This window comes from Cinclus cinclus, chromosome Z, assembly GCF_963662255.1.
Source record: "Cinclus cinclus chromosome Z, bCinCin1.1, whole genome shotgun sequence".
Classification (NCBI taxonomy): Eukaryota; Metazoa; Chordata; class Aves; order Passeriformes; family Cinclidae; genus Cinclus; species Cinclus cinclus.
Genome location: NC_085084.1, coordinates 46,757,658 through 46,777,687, shown reverse-complemented (window position 1 = coordinate 46,777,687; position 20,030 = coordinate 46,757,658). Strand labels below are relative to the sequence as shown.

At 36.5% G+C, this 20,030-nt stretch overlaps 1 protein-coding gene across 1 annotated transcript in view; it reads left to right on the top strand.

The window, feature by feature from the left end:
* The first annotated feature begins 8,623 nt into the window (after positions 1-8,623).
* Positions 8,624-20,030, top strand: part of AOPEP (aminopeptidase O (putative)) — a 167,776-nt gene continuing 156,369 nt past the window's right edge. The window contains exons 1-2 of the mRNA XM_062513137.1: positions 8,624-9,679; positions 16,404-16,570. Of these exons, the coding sequence (XP_062369121.1) occupies positions 8,874-9,679; positions 16,404-16,570 (973 nt within the window). The 5' untranslated portion in view covers positions 8,624-8,873. The remainder of the gene's footprint in view (positions 9,680-16,403; positions 16,571-20,030) is intronic.

The following is a 20,030-nucleotide window of genomic DNA, read 5'->3' as shown; positions in this document are numbered from 1 at the left end:
CCCCCGTCCCCGTCCTTCCGGCCGGGCCCCGCCGCGCGTGGCTGCACGGGCTGGCGTCCCGATCCCGGTCCCGTATCCCGGTCCCGTATCCCTGTCCCGTATCCCGGTCCCGCCGCTCCGCCACACCTCGTGCGAGGGAGGCGCTGCTGGAAGTGACAGCACTTTCCGTCCCTGCCTTTCCTTACAAACTGAATGGCGGCACCCGGAGCGCAGGGACGGAATGCAAAGCCGTAGGGAGTGTGCGGCCGGCGATCGCTGCTGTCCTTTTACACGCAGCTCGTGTCAATGGCCTTCTTTGGGGCTTCTGCGGCCCCGAAAGAACTTTAAACGTTGATCTGCTCAACCCTTTCAAAGTTGATTAATGAACTGTTCCACTCGTTGGCCTCTATAACACTGGAAACATGTAGGTGAAAATCCCGTCTTAATAGGAGTTGTGGTGGTGTGTAATTCATCTGAGGATTTGAGCCTAGTTGTATGCTCCTTTACTCCGGAAAATGCTTAGATTGCAGAGGTCTAGTTAAATGGCTGGGGTGGCTTGCCAATGTCCGCATGGGAAAGACTTTTTCTGATTACAACCCTAAGTATTTAGTTCTTTGACATTGTGGGTGGTATTTGTTAAAAACAGATGCATTAAGTAAAAAACAGTCATTCTGTTTCAGCACAGATTTTATTTGGGTACTTCCTGTGAATGAATATCATCAGACAGGTATGCTCCATGTCCTGGGAGTTAGCCACACACAACCTTTCCATGTGTATTTTGAGTGGAAATAAAATCCAATGTAGTTCTGTGCCTCTTTAATGCTGTTCAGCATCTCTGTAGAATCACTCACTTTGGGGGGACCACTGAAGATCTTATAGTCCCTGTTCAAGTGGGATTAGGTATAGCAAATTACCCAGGCCATGTCCACCTTGAAATCATTTTGTAAAATAAAAACTGGAAAATTCTGTCCTTGCTCCAATGTTGGTCATGGGGTTTGTTTTGTTTTTGTGGGGTTGTTGGGGGCAGAAAATTGTAAAACATGTATTTGGTTTCTCTTTAATTATTTTAGGTATTTGGTCATTACTGTAATACAAATCATTGTCAATGGAGTAAAGATGGGTTAAGGTCAATATCAGGATAGTCTTCCTAGCTCCACCAGTTTTAACTTATGCTTCTTTTTCACTCTTAGGTGTTTTTCATTGGGAGTTAGTATTTTGTGGCCAGAAGGGGACTTCTTTTTTTGGTATTTCTCTTCTTATTTAAGCTGAAAGATGGAGTTTTCTGTCTTGGCTTGTAACTGTAGCTCATAGAAATAAATTTCCCTCACTGCTAACTTGCTACTGTAGTTGGTAAAGAAGGTCTTCTGTTATGTTTGTTATTCCTATAGTTTTCAGACTTAAAAGGAGACTTTCTGAATGATGCCAGTTGTTTTATCAATGGATATCAGTGTTTAAATTAATTTTCGCATCAAAGCTTCAGTACAAAATGGGCAGTTTTTCTTGTGATGCAGGGCGAGGTCTGTAAGCTCTCTTCTGTTTGTTGTTTTATAGTATGAGCAAATGTTTATGTTAGTTTGTTTAAGCCTTGCTTTCATCTATAGAACCCATTCTTGCCTTAAAAAGGCTTAAGATCTCTTAGGTATCTGTCTTATGTGTGTGGGGGGGAAAAAGTTTGTAATTTCAAAATATAATGTACCCATATTATTTGCTATTTGAAGAGTAAAATTATTATTGATGCTGATGGTCAAAACTGAGTTCTTACTTAGTTCTTAATTTGTCTTACATTATGTGGAAAATGTATAAATCTGGATTTGGAAGAACCTGCCTTGAAAGTAGTTAAAAGGACATTATCTATAAACCTCTTCTAATTATTAAAGAGAATGTATATCCAAAAGGCACTTTCTTTCATTTTTAAGTTTCTTTAAATGCTGAGTAGAGAGCATTATAGCCTTAATTTAACACCTGCTTGTTGAAAGCAATTGAATTATCTTTTTTGTACAGATTAAGAAAATGATGCTTGTCTGAAGGTGAAGAGAGTCCAAGCATGACTTTATTTTCCTGTTGTAGAAAGCTGGTGTTTAAATGTGTCTGGATGTTGGCCAGTTGCATGTAGGGAAGCTCTGTGTTGCTGAAGTTCTTCTACACCTTTTGAAGAATATAGTGAGTAACGCAGAGGTTGGTCTCTGTGCTTCAGAGATTTTTGTTTGTAGATCAGGATATTAGCTTACATTACCAGCTCAGGTGCATGTTCCTGCATGCACAAGTGACCGTGCATGGAAATAGCTATTTCTGTTGACTTTGATCAAAGCAGATGATTCTGGCAGAATTGGCTGCTGGGAGAAATATCTTCAAACAGGCCTAGCATAAATTGGTAGGGTTGGTCTGACCACCCTTAGTTTGCTGGAAAACTCAATTTGTGTATATTTCTATGAAGTTGCTTAAATGGACTATTATTTCAGGGAATGAGCTTGTGTGAGGTGTGAAAAACAGAAAAGCTGAGATAGAAATTGGCACCGCCTTAGGGATTGATGCCTGCTACTTGTGTCAGCATTTGTGTGTGAGTTTGTGCGACTCTGATTTTGCACAATGAAAAACAGTGGTATGATTTGGAAGGCAGTAACCAGTTTATGTATTCAAATGTTTGCAACAGCTCCGTGTTGGGAGCTTTCCAGGGCTTGGCAGATGCCAAGTACAGAGCTATAGCTGCTTGGATTGGTTGGAGATGTGATCTTCTATCATTTGGTGATCTCTTTCTTTCACTTTTGTTCCGTAAGATTTTGGAAATGCGTGAAAAGTGACAGCTGCAGTTGTGCTCTGAAACAAGGCGTGTTTTGTGCATGCTTCATGTTTGGCGTACGCCTTCATGACAGGAGGCAGGACTATGTTCAGCAACTGTGTTTTGCACCTGCCCTTCACAGTCGTGTAAGCCGTGACAGTGTCACATGCAAGGCAGTCCTTCACTGGCTGGTCTAGCAGGAGCCCAGTGAGATCAGGCATGTGCTTGGAAAAGGAGTACATAATTCAGTGCATTCTTGATAGCGTGTTTCTAGCTCCTGACATTGTGTTATGAAGTCGTCTCTAATGAGTGTGCATCTTCTGTTTTTCAGGGTGGGTTTGTTTGGGGGTTTTTTATATTTGTAAGACTTTCACTTGCTTCTACCTAGTAGTGCCTGTGATTAGGTTTCAGCAAGTTCAGAGGGTTTTCTAATTTTCTCATCTGGATTATTATTGTTAGAGTGGAGTTAGACTGGAGTAGCTAGCTATTAACATTCAAGATAACTGCTTCTTGGAATAATGAAATATCAATATCAGGTATCATAATCAATCACTCTGGTTTTTAATGTGCTGTTTACAAGTTTAACTAGACTCCTTTGTGTAACAGCTCTCCTCCTCCCCTTCCTGGTTCACCATTTGCATTGGTAGTTCAGCTGTTCCTGGTGTTTTTTTCCTCAACTTTAACTGGACAGAATTATATTTCAAAGTTCTTTCCTATCCCATTACTTTATTTTTCCTTTTAACTCTAAAACCGGAGACTATGAGTTACTGTGTATTGCCTATCAAAAAGAAACTTTTTTTCTTCCCTACAGATATTTTTGGGAAGCCTAATCTTGTCTACTTTGCAACCATGTTTTATGTTGCTGGGAAACTTTTTCCTTGTATTTGCTTTCAGAGACCTGTGTTTCTAATTCAGGCTGATGCTTTTTGTATTGAGTGGAAAACAATGTTATACAAATATAATTCCCTGAAGGATCATATCTCTCTTGTTTCCCATTCTTTGTGTCCTTTGTGCAACTCTATTATGTGCTGGTGATCAAGATTGACTCTATTAATGTTAGCCACCATCTGCTGTTACTGTTTATTCTTTTCTGTGAACATCTGCCTTCTAAAATATTAAAACATATAACCAAATAATCAGCTTTCCCTGTAATTTTATTACTTTTATTACTTACAAAATGTACTTACAAAGTACATTTAATAAGAGAGATGCATTGAATTAAAGGTCTATCTTTAAAATATTCTAGCAATTTTATATATCTCTGTGTGCAAGAAGTATAACATGAAACACTGTTTATGAAATGATCAGCAGGACTTTGCAACAGCATTACATTTTCAATTTTTTTTTTTTTCATGCCTGGAGCTCATCTAGTGAACCTCCTTTTCCAAAGGTGAAATGCATTAATTGCACAGAAATGAAAACCAGTTACTCATATTATGGGCGTAATACAGCAAAAAAAATATTACAGAAGACAAAGTTGAATAAGAGATGTAGTTAAAAAAAATCTCAAAAATAATGTCTATTTTCTGTGACGCCAATACCTTGATATATGTGTAAGATATCATCATACCAAATCCAGTGAATATTTCTCAGAACAGCATATTTATGAAGCAGTAGTGAAAGATGTACTGTTTGCATACACAAAGCTCAAATGTGTGCAGAGAACTTTCAAGGTATACAGCAAAGGTTTTACTTCAGAAAGTGAGGTGGCATTTCCTGTATTATATCAACACCATGATTAGGATTTGTTCTCTTAACCTGTTAAGGAAAAATGAAATGAAATTAAATACATAGTGAAAAACAAATGCTAGACTGAATTAGTTGTATGATTGTGCACAGTTTGGGAGTAAAGTTTTTTATACTCCATCTCAATCTGTACTCAGTTTGTCACAAAAAATGTAGAAAAAATTTTGTCCTTTGTAGGAAAGAATCCTTCCTGTGTTTACCTAGTCTTGACTTGAAAATTTGCATAGCATTGCAGCTCCTATTGATTCTCCTTAGGATTTTGATAGGCTGTATTTTAGTACCTGCAGTAGTAATCATGTTGGAGGGATAATGATACTATGATTTGTTTACATTTTTTGGGAAGATTTGATTGAAGAAAAGACACCATAAAGTTATATCTAATCAAATGCAGTTGGAATCAAATAGTAAATGAAATCATTATTTACAGCCTGCTCAGTTAAACTCCCCAGATTATCACATATTTATAAAAAGACATCACAGTCTGTACAAAGAAGAGCATGGAGTTTACATATTTGATAGTTTCACAGCTACCTTTTTCTTCCTCACCAGACCCTAGTACCTGTCATTACAACTTTTTGCTTCTGAGTACACACATACTTCTCTGTATATCATCTCAGTGATTTAGTTATGTTGTACCAATGAAGGACAGTCTAAGTATAGATGCCAAATTTCAAACAAAGGGTAATTTTGTTGTCTTACAGCATTGTTGACCTAGCATTACTGATTGAAAGCTAATATACAGCTATCTAGATTTTAAATAAATGCAACAAAGTTGACATGGGTTCAACATAACAAAATACATACATATAAATAATTTTGTCCTGTTCAATTATGTGTTTTGAGAATGGTCCTGCTAAAAAATTGTGAAAAAGATCATTACCTTTTAACTCTGATACTACTTTCTGTTATAATTTCTATCCTCCTCTTTTGCTGAAGTGTATCCTTCCTTTACCATTTTTTTGCTTGCATTTTTTTTCACTTTGCTTTATTTTGCTTTATTTCTGGTTTTCTTTGATGTGATTCCTGTGTTATTTGTTTCATTGCTACAGAGGTTGTGTACATGGTCATTCAGTGCCCTGATCTTTGTCTTTTTGATAATAAAAAGGCTGTCTATTTAAGTGTTCACTGTCTATTTCAGCATCTGAATAAATGGTTCATTCCTGTCTTTTCTTCTTGAATAAAATTGATAATTTCCCGAGGTGGTTGAGTTTCAATATTTGATAAGCCAACCAGAGCCTGAAGGAGGAGTAGATTCGCATCGTGTCTGGGACACAAGCATTTATCCATGTATTTGAATATCATAAAATTAGCAGTGCTGTTCATGACAATGCATCTGTTCACTTCATGTCGAGTTAATTTTTATGTAAGATGAATTTGAGCCCAAATGAAACATTAGATTATATTTCTAGCTCCTAATTAAATGACTATCAGGTATGTGTATTAAAATACCTCTACTCAGTTGTTCAAATTCTGGATAACCTTACACTGACTTTTTGGTTGATTGGGGTTTTTGTTTGTTTGTTTTTGTTTTGTTTGGCTTTTGTTGTTGTTGTTTTCTTGGGGGGGGGGGTGTTTTGTTTTGTTTTTGTGGGGTTTTGTTTTTAAAAAAATTTTCCCCACTGTAAATGCTGTGTGTTTTCAAAAAGAACATCCTTTTGTCATCAAATTTCTTGCTCATAAAGCAGGTTAAATAAGACAAGGTTAAAATGCACAACTGGTTTGCAGCAGCTCTATTAATATATGCTTTAAAAAGAAATCTTGAAAATACATTGTATTAGCACTGATTATACTTCTATAGAGTTTGAGCTGATGTAAGTCTGAAGCTGGGAAAAGAATAGTTTAAAGGCAACGTATGTTGTTCATATTTTATAGTGACTTGTCATTTTAGAGAGTGAATTTTATTGCATATGTGCTCAGCTGATTTAGTGCACAGAGGGGTAACATTACCTGCACAAAAGAGGGCATGCTAAATCCTCTGGAATGTAATTACAGAAAACCTTTTCAATTTGAGTAAATTAATACCTGTAGAGAAAATAATGAAAGCACACTTTGAATGTAGTACTGTTTTTAATGGTGACAAATGTTTTGTATTAATATTTTATGTATGTGCCAGAAAACTTAACTAATTGTATGTTTAAGTCCTTTTGGTTTAGTTTAGCAAATATTGTGAAATTCTGTGGCCGAAGATTATTACTGTTGTTTAAAGGGCCTTAAAAAAGAGAAAATGTTGTGGCCTTATATTTAAATTTTAGAGAGCACTGTTTCCTGGGAGAATATTTTGGTATTCTTATACTTAAAATTGTATATTTTTGTTTTTATTCTTTATTTCCTCTTTCACTTTTCATTTAGTGTTTCAGTTCAGTAACAAAAAAAAGCAGCTCTACAGAGTACAAAAACCAGTCACATTTTCCAGTTTTAGAAAATTAGCTCAGTGTAATGCTTGAGATGTGTGGAGGATAGTTGTATTTGCAAAACAGCTTAATTTTTTTTTTTTTTTGCTTGTCTTTTCTCTATGCCCCTCTAGGGAGAAGCTGCCTTCATCTGCTGTACACAGGCAGTCAGGACCTGGGGTATAGCAGGTAATCTCCCCTAGTTGCCTCATCCCAAGGCCAGCCTCTTCTCTCTACAATTGTGTACAAAAGATAGTACTCACATTTTATCAAAGATGTCAGTATTAAAAGTATTTACAAATTAAAAATGTGTTTGTGCAAAACAGAGTTTGAATGTTGGATCACTGTTGGATTTTTCTCCACCAAGTCACCTATTTCTTTTCTCTATTGGCCTGCTAGCAGTCAGTCATGTGGTTTTGGTGGTCAGAAAAAATCGAGGGAATGTCAAGTTCAGTCCACAGCACTACATACAGACATCATAGATGCATTGCTTATGCTGCCTGAATTTACTGAGCTATTTCAGTGAAAGAGAACTTTGTGATGTGAGTTTGTTGCCCTAGTATGTTTGCAGAAGTACCAAAAGATAGTTAAAAATTAAAAGGAAGGTTTTTCTCAGCTTGCCTTCTAAAACAGCCCTGAAGGAGCTGTTTCAGACAATTAGAAAACCACTGAGGTAGGGAGGTACTTGCTACTTTTATATTTTTTTTTTTTTTGCTTTGTGTGAAACTAGTTTAGCAAACTGTATAGACAGTTTCTTGCCCTGAGTCTTTCACTTAATGATAGTAGTTCAATAGCATGCCCTGGATTCCTACCAAAAAGATACAGCAAGTCTTTGGGGAGTCTGAGTTCCCCTCTGCGCCAACTTTGAGAACTATATAAAAATGGTCTTTGTACAGTGAAGTCTGTGATGTGTACAACTGTGAAATAAGGTCACAATGCAGTATCTGTTCTCTTAAGGCACTTAGAAGCACTTAAGGCACTTAGAACCTGTCTATCACTGTGAATGTCACTGAAATGACAGAGAGAGAACTGGCATTGGTATTTCATCCTCTGATACCTGTTTCTTATCTAGAAAGCAAAGAGAAAGGACTTAAATGGGCTAAAAGTGCATGACTTTGGCTCAATGGTCATAGCAGAACAGAGAATGCATGTCAGTTTAACTTTGATAAGAATTTCTGTCTATTGTTGCAACAAATGGTGATGCATTTTAATATTTTTGTGCCTTTATAGGTGTTTACCTATTTTCCAGTGAAAAGACTTTTTGTTCTCTGTTAGGGACTGTTCTGGGTGTTGTGAGTCTCCACCTACAAAAATGTAATTATATACCTTAAGGATTTAATTATAGATCTAAAAAATCTTTGTGAGCAATCTCCAAGGAATACTTTGAATACAGTCCTTGTAAATTGGCTCATTTTCTTGTAAGTGGTGATATGAGAATGGTCGTAATTTGGAAAGTATATTTATCTGTAGACAAGCGTTGTATATAGGAATTTATTACTCTAAAAGTTTTAGACCAATGTGGTGATTTAGACTTACTGTTTTTATTTAAAGTCCCAGCAGAAATATATCACTTATCTTTTGATACATTTGGTTGTTTCTATTGGTTTAGAAAAGCTGTCTAGAAATACTTTGAGTTCTTATCTGAAAAATACAGCCACTGGTCCTTGACAGCAAATCCTGAAGCAAGCAGATACCATTCCAGCCTGATGCCATTGTGTAGATACAATAACCCTGTGATAAAGGCAGCTGAACTTTAAATAGATTTAGAATCAGTGCATTTCAGAAATGGTTGTGAGATGATTTTCTTTCTTTTTTTTCCTTTTGTTTTTCTCTTTAGAATGCAAGAAGTGGAGAAACTACAATGTTTATATTCTAATCTTATTCAAAAGTATTTTGGCACTTGGAAGCCGAATATTCTCCTTCTGGAGTCATTATATATTGGAATTGTCTAAGGCTTTGTAAAACTTGCCCAGCAGGTGAACATGGAGACACAACTAGACCCCATGAAGGATGACTTGCCCTTAATGGCAAACACTAGCTACATGCTTGTAAAGCACTATGTATTGGACTTGGATGTGGATTTTAAAAGTAAAGTTATTGAAGGCAGCATAGTTTTGTTCTTTGAGACTGGGAGCCAGTACAAGAAAACCAGCAGTGCTGGCAAGGAATCCTGCCAGTCGCAGTTTGATGAAACCTGTAAAATGAGGGCATCTGAATCCTGCCACATTCCTATGATAAATGTGAGTACTAATTCATCTAAAATGGAATATAATGATTTTGCTGTCAGTGGTAAAGAAGAGAAAGCTACTTCTGATGAAAATAGTAACCATAGCAACAATGAACAGGCTTCTGGGATTTCTAGTTCAAAGGACTGCTGTGACATAGAGAATCATGGAAACAAGGATTTTCTGCTGGTATTGGATTGCTGTGATTTATCTGTGCTGAAGGTTGAAGAGGTAGATGTTGCTGCTGTGTCAGGCATTGAAAAATTTACAAGGTCTGCCAACCTAACTGGTGTTTCAAAGGAGCTGGAAAATCTCAGGAATCAGATTGTACATGAACTTGTGACTTTACCTGCAAATTGCTGGAAGGAACAGCTAAACTATTTTACTCACTGTAGCCAGGCACCTGGTTGTGGGGAGCTTCTGTTTAGTACTGGCACCTGGAGCTTGGAGATAAGGAAATCAGGAATTCAGACTCCAGCAGACTTTCCCCATGCAATAAGAATATGGTACAAAACCAAACCAGAGGGAAGATCTGTTACATGGACCACAGACCAGAGTGGCAGGTATGTGACTGTTTGCTGAAAACTTTGTATGCAATGAATCTAAATATGTGCAAGAATGGAGAATTGTATAATTGCTGAGCAGCTGTGAAGACAATGAGTACGCTCTTATACAGTTTTAATTTCATCCTTGGTTTGAATCCTTTTGCTGTCCTGTAGAAGAACAGAGTCTCTCTGCTCATGAAACCTTAATGGACTTGAAGATCTCAGGCCTGTCTTACTGATTGTGTTTGCTCCTTCTGAGTGGGAGTAAATAACTTGTTTGTATTTCAATAAGTGTGTGTGGGGAATGGGAAATTATCATTGAAGGAAAGAAAAAGTATGAATGACAGGTTACTTTGTGCTCTTTTTTCCATCCTGGCTTACACAGCATAAAGTACAATATGCATAACATTTAACAGAATTACTTCACAATTAGTCCTTTGTTAATATTGTAATCAGCTTAAAAATACAGTCTTTTCCTGACTTTCAAAATCTCCTTCATCTATAATGTTAAGAACATTGATGATAGCAAATGAACTGCAAACTGAAAGAATAATTGGCATTATATCTAGTATTAGTGAAAATGACATGGTATTGTACTGAAATCTTCAATATAAGCCTTTTATAGAAGGGCAACTACAATCCACTCTTGACTTCTACAATTGTAATTGTTTTATAGCAATGTTGAAAGGTGGGTTTTAATGAGTGTTATTTCTTTACAATGTCTAAAAAGCAGGAACAAATTTGGAAGATAAGGAACTGATTTGACCTAATTGAATACTTGCTTTTCTTTCCCAATCAGTTAGGTAAAAGGTTATTTATTACCTTTTATTTCAGTTATATTTGTATAAATTAAGTCATTTCACTAGCATCTATGTTGGTGAGGAAAATGGGGCCTTTTGATTGTTTTTGTGGTAGTTAGGGGATTCTGCTACTTATCTGTAAGCACCATAAAGTCCAGAAAATGTCTCAATCATGTTCATTACTTCTTTCCCTTCCTTTCCTCACTTTCTGAGGAATTACTTTTGGTATGAGTTTAGGAAATGTAACTGTGGAGATAAGGCAAAGGACTCTGCATGATTCAATGTGAATCAAGCAAAAGTCTTTTATTGTGCCTCTAAACATTGTTTATATTTACTGGTTATCTTTCATTATGCAGTCACGCATTATTTTACTGGTTGCTCCACTTTGTCTATGCATCTTTTGATTGGTAGCTCAATATTGTCCATGAGGCAAGCATGCACCTTTTTCTTCATCTAATTGGTTGATACTATAATCATCATTTTACTCAGGTTGACACCTCTATGTTCTATCAGCAACTTTCTGCTTTTTCTTTCCTCTTGCACCATCAGCTTTTTTATCCACAGAGATTACCTGTTTCAGAAGGTTTAGGCTGGTTCATTTAGTACATGTTCATTTTCCTGTAAGTATGATCCTACATATAATTCTATGTAGTACCCTTTTCTCTGAAAATTCTGAATTTTGACTGCATGCAAAGGTAGAGCAATTGTCTATGATGACTTGTCTGTGTCTACCTGCCCTACTCAGTAATGTTAGCAACACTCAGCTGGTCTGTGTGTTTTGAGCATTTGAATGTTTCTGTTAAGCATCTAAATAATGAACATTTTTGACTCCTTATAACATTTTGACTGCAAAGTGTTGTTTTTACTTTAGTGACATTTAATAGCAGTTGTACACAAGTGTATGGAATTTTATGGTTCGATAATGGAGCAGAAAAAGCAGGCTTGACATGAATCCAGCAGTTTGATGGTATAAAATAGTAAAAACTGATTTCTTTTCTGGCCTGTGTAGGGTATTCCAAAAACTAATGCTTGTCAAAAAATAAGTTTTCATAGCACAGTCATTAGAATCTTTCTTGGTATTTTTTTAAAAATCATATTCTATATGTGATGAGCCCATAAACAATCCTGAAGAAAAGTACATAATAAAGTACACACATTGTGTAACCATTTCAGTGTTTCCTGTAATTTAACACTAATGCAATGTTTTTAAATTTAGCCTATTCACAGTTTTATCAAGACTTCAATTTTATTTGTTTTAAAGAATGATGTATAATAATACACAAAAAAAAATAGTTGAAACAAAGCTTTGTGGGATGAGTTTAGGCAAGATCAGATGTGTGTATGCAAACACGTTATCACAGCAGGACACACTTCTGTTTGTAGTAGAGAGCTGAACATATGGAATTTCAGCATTGCTCTGAGTCTGAGCTTTTGGGGCCAAAGAAAAAAGTCAACCACAAGGCTGGCTTGCGCTAATGGAAAGAGGGAAGGAGGGAAAGTATAAAGGAAAGACCAGAAAGCCTACCAAAATACGCTTGAAGAAAGGAACACTTTTGACCTCTCTAAACTTGGATACTAGTTGCTTCCATCACTGGTATGCTAACACAGGTATGTGTACAGCCGGATCATAAGGCATATTAGGGAGCTAATCTCATTGAAAGTAAGTTGAGGGGGAAGGAGAATAGAAGAGAATAAGATGTGTCTGGAAAATACTGCTGAGGTTAGTTTGGAACGTAGAGTTATTTACTACAAATTAGAAAATGTGTCATGAAAATAGATGTTTGTTTTTCAGTGGTACGAGTTAGCATTGTTCTGGGCTCTTGGAAGCTGGAAATGCAGGAAGAGAATAAAGAATTTGGTTTTCTTCATAGGCAAGGTAGAATAAGATAGTCCAGCACCATGGTAGGTCACAGACCAAATCCTAAGAGGCTATCCTCAACGGTGGGGAATCTCTACTGTTATTTTGTTTAATTTTGTTCCCAGAAATGGAAACATGGAAATATAAATATATGAGCAATTAATGAAGCATTTTGAAGTTCATTGGACCATTCATGTGGTATGCAGTGACTTCTAAAGAGAAATGATACAAATAGAATGGAAAAGTAAAACAAACAAACAAAACAAACCACAAAAATAAAAACCCCCAAAACAAGCACAAACAAACAAAACCCCCAAAAACCAAACCAAAACCAAACCAAAAAAAAGTAGGCAAACCCTCAGTACAGAATCAATGGATTTGATATTCCTGAAATGTGGAAGGCAACAAGTAAATATTTGTAAAAAAATTAAATTATCTCCTCTGAATTGGTTGGCCTAACTAAAAGGAAGACAATGAGAAACACGGGTATTATTGACTGGTGTTTTTTTCAACAGTAAAATGTAAACAAGAATGCGTGCTGTGATGGAATCTGATGACAGTCACTCTCACTTTGCAGATACGTAAACTGATAAGGCAGAGTAAAAAAGTAGTAGTGATTTAGGTGCCAGAAAATCCTGATGCTTTGACAATGTAATTTAGAGTCAGAAAGAGCTTGCAAGCAGCAGTGCTTTTACAGGGATTGGCCTTGTAGTTGAAAGAGGATGCTCCCTAACATCCTTAAAAGGAGACTTTTCAGAAATAGCGAATGTAATTTTTCAAATATAGGAAAGGGGTAGTGTTTCTGTGCTGGGAATTTTCCTTGATGAAGCCTCAGACATTAAGCAAAGCAGGTTGACATGGGTGAGCCTTAGTTCATGTTTCAGGTGTTTGATGGCAGGTATCTTAAGGCCTGCAGATTCCTGTTCAGAGAATAGATTATCAGATGAACATTTATTATTAGCTTGAAGATAGTGCTAATTCATTATTATAGGGGATAGGCTTACCTGGGAGAGGGAGGTCTGCCAAGAGCTGGTTTGAACTGATTTTGTTGTGTTGTAAAGATATGTGGACTACTGACGAGTTACAGTTGTGTGAATCCAATTTTCATCAGAGAGATTACTGAACAACAGACAGTCCCTAATCTCTTCTTGGGGCAAAACTAAATGTTTCCACAGCTAGTACTTGATTTCTCCAGTAATCTGCATGGCTATTCACTTGGGAATATTTCCCTATATTTCTCATGGTCTTCCTTTTACTTAGGAAAACTGATTCAGAGGAGATAATTTAAACTTTTTACAAATATTTCTTTGTTGCCTTCCACATTTCCAGGAATATCAAATCCATTCATTTTGTGCTCAGGGTTTGCCTACTTTTTTATTTTGATTTTTTGTTTACTTGTCATAAAGTTGTCCAAAGGCGTGACCAGAGATGTCACTCCTGTGCTCTGTGAATGTTTTGTGGATGCTTGTTCTTCCAGTGTAACAAGTAATTTGATAAATATTCTGAGTTCTCTGTTTATCTTTCTTTTGCTGCATGAAATTTTTCTAACACTTGAAACATATCTTGGCAATGATTGTGTTTGGCATAAATATTACATAGGTAGATGATTTGAGTATTACAAGACCATTAAAAGTTAAATATTAGAGTGGAGTGGAGGGGATGGAAAGTAGAAAGAGGAAAGGAACTGTGAAATTTCATGCTAGGATAAATGAGATAAATTATTAGAAAAGGACAAATATGTTTATCAATTGACAGAAGCAGTCTAAACATAATTGTTCTTTGCTATTCTGTCATGTGCTTAGGTTTGTTGGTTATTTTTCTGGATCAAATGAAGAAGCTGATCTGTATCAGGATAAGAATTATATTTCTGATCCTCTTATATGCTGGAAGTGTGCTACCTGACCCCAAACAAAGACAATTATCAGCTGCAGTGAATATCCTAAAGTAACATTGCAGAATTACCAAAATATCTCCAAAAAGAAATTACCACTGTAAAAGAAGCATAACAAATATCTAATTAAAGGCTGACATAATTGTTCTTCTGATAGTTTCCTTTAAAAATTTAGAACTTAAATGTTTCATTTCTATTTTTTAGCAGACTGACATAATTAGGTATATTAACATATGAAATAATGAAGTTAATAAATATACCTGGACAAAAACTGTGTTAAAATGGATGAGGAGTGGAAGGAAGTTGTAGTTCTGAAGAACAGGTTATGTACTTGACCAGTATTTCTCCACTTATTTAACTCACTTTCTACTTGGGCCATTAAGGGAAGTTTGTGACCTTCCTATGGATATTTTAGCATTAAAATGTCTTAGGGGAAAAAGAAAAGCTACTGGTCTATGAGGCTTAGAACTAAACCTGAAGAAGCCACTTTTGTGCAAGCACTAAGCATATCTGTTCACTGAGTTTCATTTTCCCCATCTGCGAAATGGTATTGACATTATCTGTAAAATACCTTATGGTCTGCAGCTAAGAGTGCTCTCTGAGAGCAGGTGACATTAATCTATTCTCTGTAATGTTTATATTGTATTTGACAATTTGACAGAGCATTAGAACATTTAGTTTAGCACTGTTCTGCTAGTCAGTTTCCTCCGTCATTGTGGCATTTCCCTCTACAGAATAAGATCCCCTATACTGCTCATAAGAGTGGATTGTACCAATAACAACCTGGCAAAACATTTAATGGCTAATCTTTGGGAAGATGTGTGTAGCTGTAATCACCAATCCCACCTTTCCTCTACTAGGATCTGTTTTTTATAAACCTGTGTATTTTGATAAAGCTTTCATGAATGAGAAGTCACCTTTACTTGCCTTCCCAGCACATACATGTTTTAGTGTAAATAATAACCCCAGTAGCTCTTGACTCACATTACTAGGAGGAAGGTCTTCCTGGAAGGTGAAAAAACAGGTTCTTCATTTCTCCTGTGAGTTCACTGGCATGCACTCTTTGATTTTTTATGGGAGAAAAGCCAATTATTTTATGTATATCAGAGTTGGTTACAGATTCAGTTTTAGGAGTTTAATTCCAACTAAGTTAATTAAAAATCCATGCAGATTAGTGGTCTGTCACACTTAGCTGTACATTGTGTTTTACTGTTTAAAAGGTGACCAGTTGGCTTTCTCTCCACTACAGTTACCTGATCTTCACTCGATGTCTAGGTCCTACTCTATTCACTCTGGTACATGATGAAAGAAGTTAGATTATTTTCTCATTTGCTTATGAGTGTTAACAATGTGTCTACTTAAACTGCAACTTTCATCCTTGTTTTGCTGGAAGATCCACCACCAATAGCAAGTTAGAAAGAGCTAATGAAAGACCTTGTTACCTTCCCAGCTGTAGCTAAGTGGCTAATAAGAAATTTACTGGCATGAAATATTGCAGCTGATATTGGAAAGGGATAGTAGACTGTAGGGTTCCATTGGGAAGAGGATTGGGGTAAATACAGAAAGAACAGTACTACAAGGAAGATTGCAATGTAAGAAGTGAGAAGGAAGCTGAAGCTGATAGGATAGAAATGAATTCTTCTTATTCTGTGTCTTTTGGTTGAAATCCCTGAAGACAGGTGAGCTAGTGTGCATTACCTCTAAGATTCAGTGTAAAAATGTCAGGATTTATTGAGGCCTGGACTAAGGAAGATTCATATCTAGATCTACTGCTGAGTTTGCATGAGCCTTCAGATTGCTAATCCAGGAGACTGGATTCATGATAGTGAAAGCACTGCAGGGATGATAGCAGGGAGGTGTCACAGGTGTTGGTGAAGCCCTGTAATGGCATCATCAGAAGATACTCAGAAGCAGCTATTGTATGAGGATGGAAGACTCAAGCAAAAGCAGAAGAGAGAAAAGACTGGAGTTAGTCTTCTGGTTTGAAGGTATTGTAATAATTTTGCTTTTCTTGTCTTAAGTGACTTAGATTGCACTTTGATTGGTTCATGCCATACAGGTCTGAAACTTGCAGAGCTGAAGTTAAAGAAAGAAACCATGTCAGTACAACAGCATCCTTGATTTTTTTGCATAGAACTTAATTCAGTCTTTCTTATTGTAATTCCAACTTCAATTTCTTTTCCTTCCATCTAGGCCATGTGTTTATACGATGGGATCACCAATAAACAACAGGGCCCTCTTCCCATGCCAAGAACCACCCATTGCCTTGTCAACGTGGCAAGCCTCAGTCCGAACAGCTGCAGGCTTTGTTGTGTTAATGAGTGGTGAAAACTCAGCAGAACCAGTCCAGCTTCAAGAAGGTGAAATACGTTTTGTAAGGCAAATAATTTTCAATACTTTTATAATTAGAAATCAAGCTTAGTAAATACATGATTTGTGAAAGAATGAAGTTCCTAACCTTAAAACTACCTCCATGTCTCTCTGTAATTGCCGTGTCATCCTGTAGAAAAGTTACCTGCTCAAGGCCTCAGGGTAACTTCACAAGTATTCAAAGTATCTTTATTTATTCTTTTCACTGTGCTGCTTGCTCTTTCCCCCCTCTGTGTTTCCAACCTAGATTTCACTTTTTCATAAATTGTCTTTATTTTGATCACAGTGTACTTGAGTTTTGTAGATGAAGTACCTTAACAGGCTCTCAACGACTTCAGGCCTTGGTAGATAATCTTTCAGTTCTGCAGTCCAAATGTAGTTTGTATATGTAGCATGTGATTAGAGGCAGCTATTGTGTCATATCTGTTGCCTGGAACACATGGAATAGCTGAAGAGTATCAGGTCAGTGCCCAGAAATCTGATCTCTGTGATGGTTCTTTGCATTGATAAAACATAATTTTTTTAGCAGTAAGCAACCAAGCATTTCTTCTGAGTTGGCTATACTTTATGATCTAAACTTCTTTTTGCACAGAGACAGAAGTTTTTGAGGCTTGTGTAAGTTCTACATATAATGAAGTATGTCTTGTTCTTGTGAGTTTTGATATAATCTGTCAAACTGAGTCAGTACTTTCTAGTATGAGTAGTTCTGATGAGAAGTAGCATATAAGAAAAGGTTAAATGTAAGCTTTTCTGGGGAAAAATATCTCCTGTTCCCTTTTAAATAGGCAGGTTTACTCTTGAGCAGAAAAAAAATAGTCTCTCCGTGATTTGAGAATCAAACAATTTTCATGGAATTATCTGGTGATATTTGGCCATATATAAGGCCTCTTTCAAGGTTTGTCTCTGCTGCTGTAATATGGAAATCTGCCACGATGAGCTGCTCACCTCCCTTGGAGAATATCCAAGGGAGAATATAATAATCCCTGAGACTTTCCTGTCTCAGCATCAAGAAAGCAAGGGCACTCTTGACTTCAGACTAGGATAACAGCTTTTCCACCGGTGTTTAATTAGTTTAATGAGAGACTGTCATTGTCTTGCTTACATACAGTGGGAAGTTAAGAACCAGCAAGCTGTTTGGAATTGTAAAAATTTACAAAGCTAATACAGAGGCAAAAAGGGAAAGGAGTAATATTCTGAGGAATGTTTTAAAATCCAAGTAAACCCAAGATTTAAGTGTTAATCTGAAGCTTTGAATAAATTCTCAATGAATTTAGAAATACAAATTAATGAAGGTAATAAATAGGACTTTTAAGAGTTAAAAAGTCTGAAATGTTTTGTTGTTTTAAATAACCTGTCCACATAGATCTTGTCATTTGGCAATTCTGGAAGGTATATGAAATATATCCAACTTAAAATTTTAAAACCTATAAGGGTAGCTTCAGTTTAAATAAGTTTGCCAAATTGTTGACATACAGTATGCTATTACTATGCTGCATATTTATAAAATCATACATAACTGGCAGAATAAAATTGTTTTTTTAAAAATGCAATGTATTGGAAAGAATTAGCATTCTGGTAAGCAGTTGTGAATACATTTATTCTGAGAGTTTTGAGTTAGCCAAATAATTTTTTCCTTTAAAAGTCATGTTTAAAACCAGTGTAAGAGAACAGTAAGAGAACAGCGAGCAAAGTTAATTCCTTCAAGCTTTTAGAGATCCTCATTCTGCTTCACAGACACACATCTCTACATGTACAGATGCAGTAATCCAGTGCATGCCTGGGCTATGTGTACTCCCATATGCAGATACCTCCTTTAACACTTGTATTTGCAGGTTTTGGCAAGAGTGTGTTTCCTCCCATATGTGCCATTTTTGCATTTTGCCTCCTACAAAACTGTGGTTGATCATGTAATTTGAAATAGAGGGAAGCCATGTTTGTTTGAAAATAGTGACAGAATACTTACCCAAATAGAAATGGTAACTATTTGAATATAACCAAAAATGCTTAAAATACCTTGCATTCCTTATGGAGTACTTAGAGAAGATAAATTGATCAGAAAAATTGATCCGTCTGAGCCAGTGCTGAACTGATGCTCTGGCACGAGTGTGAGGGGGCTCTGTGGGGCATTCTGGTTTTCAGACGAGATCGAAAAATCCCTCCAAGTTAAAAAGAGTTTCAGAAAGCTGGAAGGTTCTTTATCCTGGTGCTGCAGCCAAAGAGTATTTTTTACATAACTACTTATGTAGCTGCATGTTGATATATTAACACTAGCTCTTACCCTGTATGTCTATTGCTGTGTGCGGCTGTTTCTCCTTTTCCATAGAGGTAGTTGAGCTTTTTGGGTTTTAGTAAATACTAAACATTACTTGTATTTTGTGGTGTTTGTGTTAGTGCAAACTATTTGACAAAAAATACACTGGTAAGTAAAAATGTTCATAATGTTCTTGCATCTGGGATTAATAGATACAGCTTTGGTATTTTTTTTTTTCAGTTATGAACTTTACAGGACTCAAACAATTTTAATGATTTCAAAGATAGCTGAATGCATTAAAAATTCTAGAAAGTAATTACATCATTCATCATTATGTCAAGTAAGAGGAATAAACGATCTTTAAATTGTTCTTTTGCACAATTATAAATAGATGACAAATTCCTGCTCTTGTTTAACATTTGCATGGAATGTTTTTCACTTTCAGCTCATAAAATAGGTGATTGTTGCTGCACCAACAGTTATTAGTGCAGTTATGACACGCTAGATTTACTTTGCAGAACTGAAAAAAAAATTCAGAATTATGGGTAGAGAAGATAACAAAATGTTTTGAAAATATTATAATTGACTAGAAATAATAATATGTAGGAATCAATTACAAGGAGAAGGACTGAGGTGATCTACTTCGTTTTTCCCATGAACTAACCCCAGCCCAAGCTCTTGTTTTTCCCACCATGTTCTTGCTTAGTCTGAAGAAGCTTTTATGGTATGGAATGCTGTATTTGGTAAGGAGAGCTGCATCCCTGTTTTAGCTGCAACATTTTCTGTTGTCCTAGAGATGGAGCTGTCTCCAAAGTTGACACTGAAAAATACAGCACAGCCAGAGGATGGGAAGAGCAGAGAAAAGGAATTGAGAGAACCTTGTGATCCCTGTCTATGTGCTGGGATAGATCATAAGATACAGATGAAGGAAAACAAAACAGAGCCCACTGATGTGAAGACAGTGAAAGGAAGGAAGTGAAGTTATGGGAGAGGTCAGGCTGGGAGACAACCTTGCCAGTAGTGAGAGAAGACACGAGGTCAATGAATTAATTAAGCTTTGAAACATTGCTTCATGGTTCTCTCCAGAGAAACTTCTGCCAGCAGAAAGAACTTTTCAGTCACTGATCAGCAAATGCACTATTTTCCAGCCTGAAGTATTCTATGCTTCTATAGAGAGAACTCACTTGTCATGCCCCTGT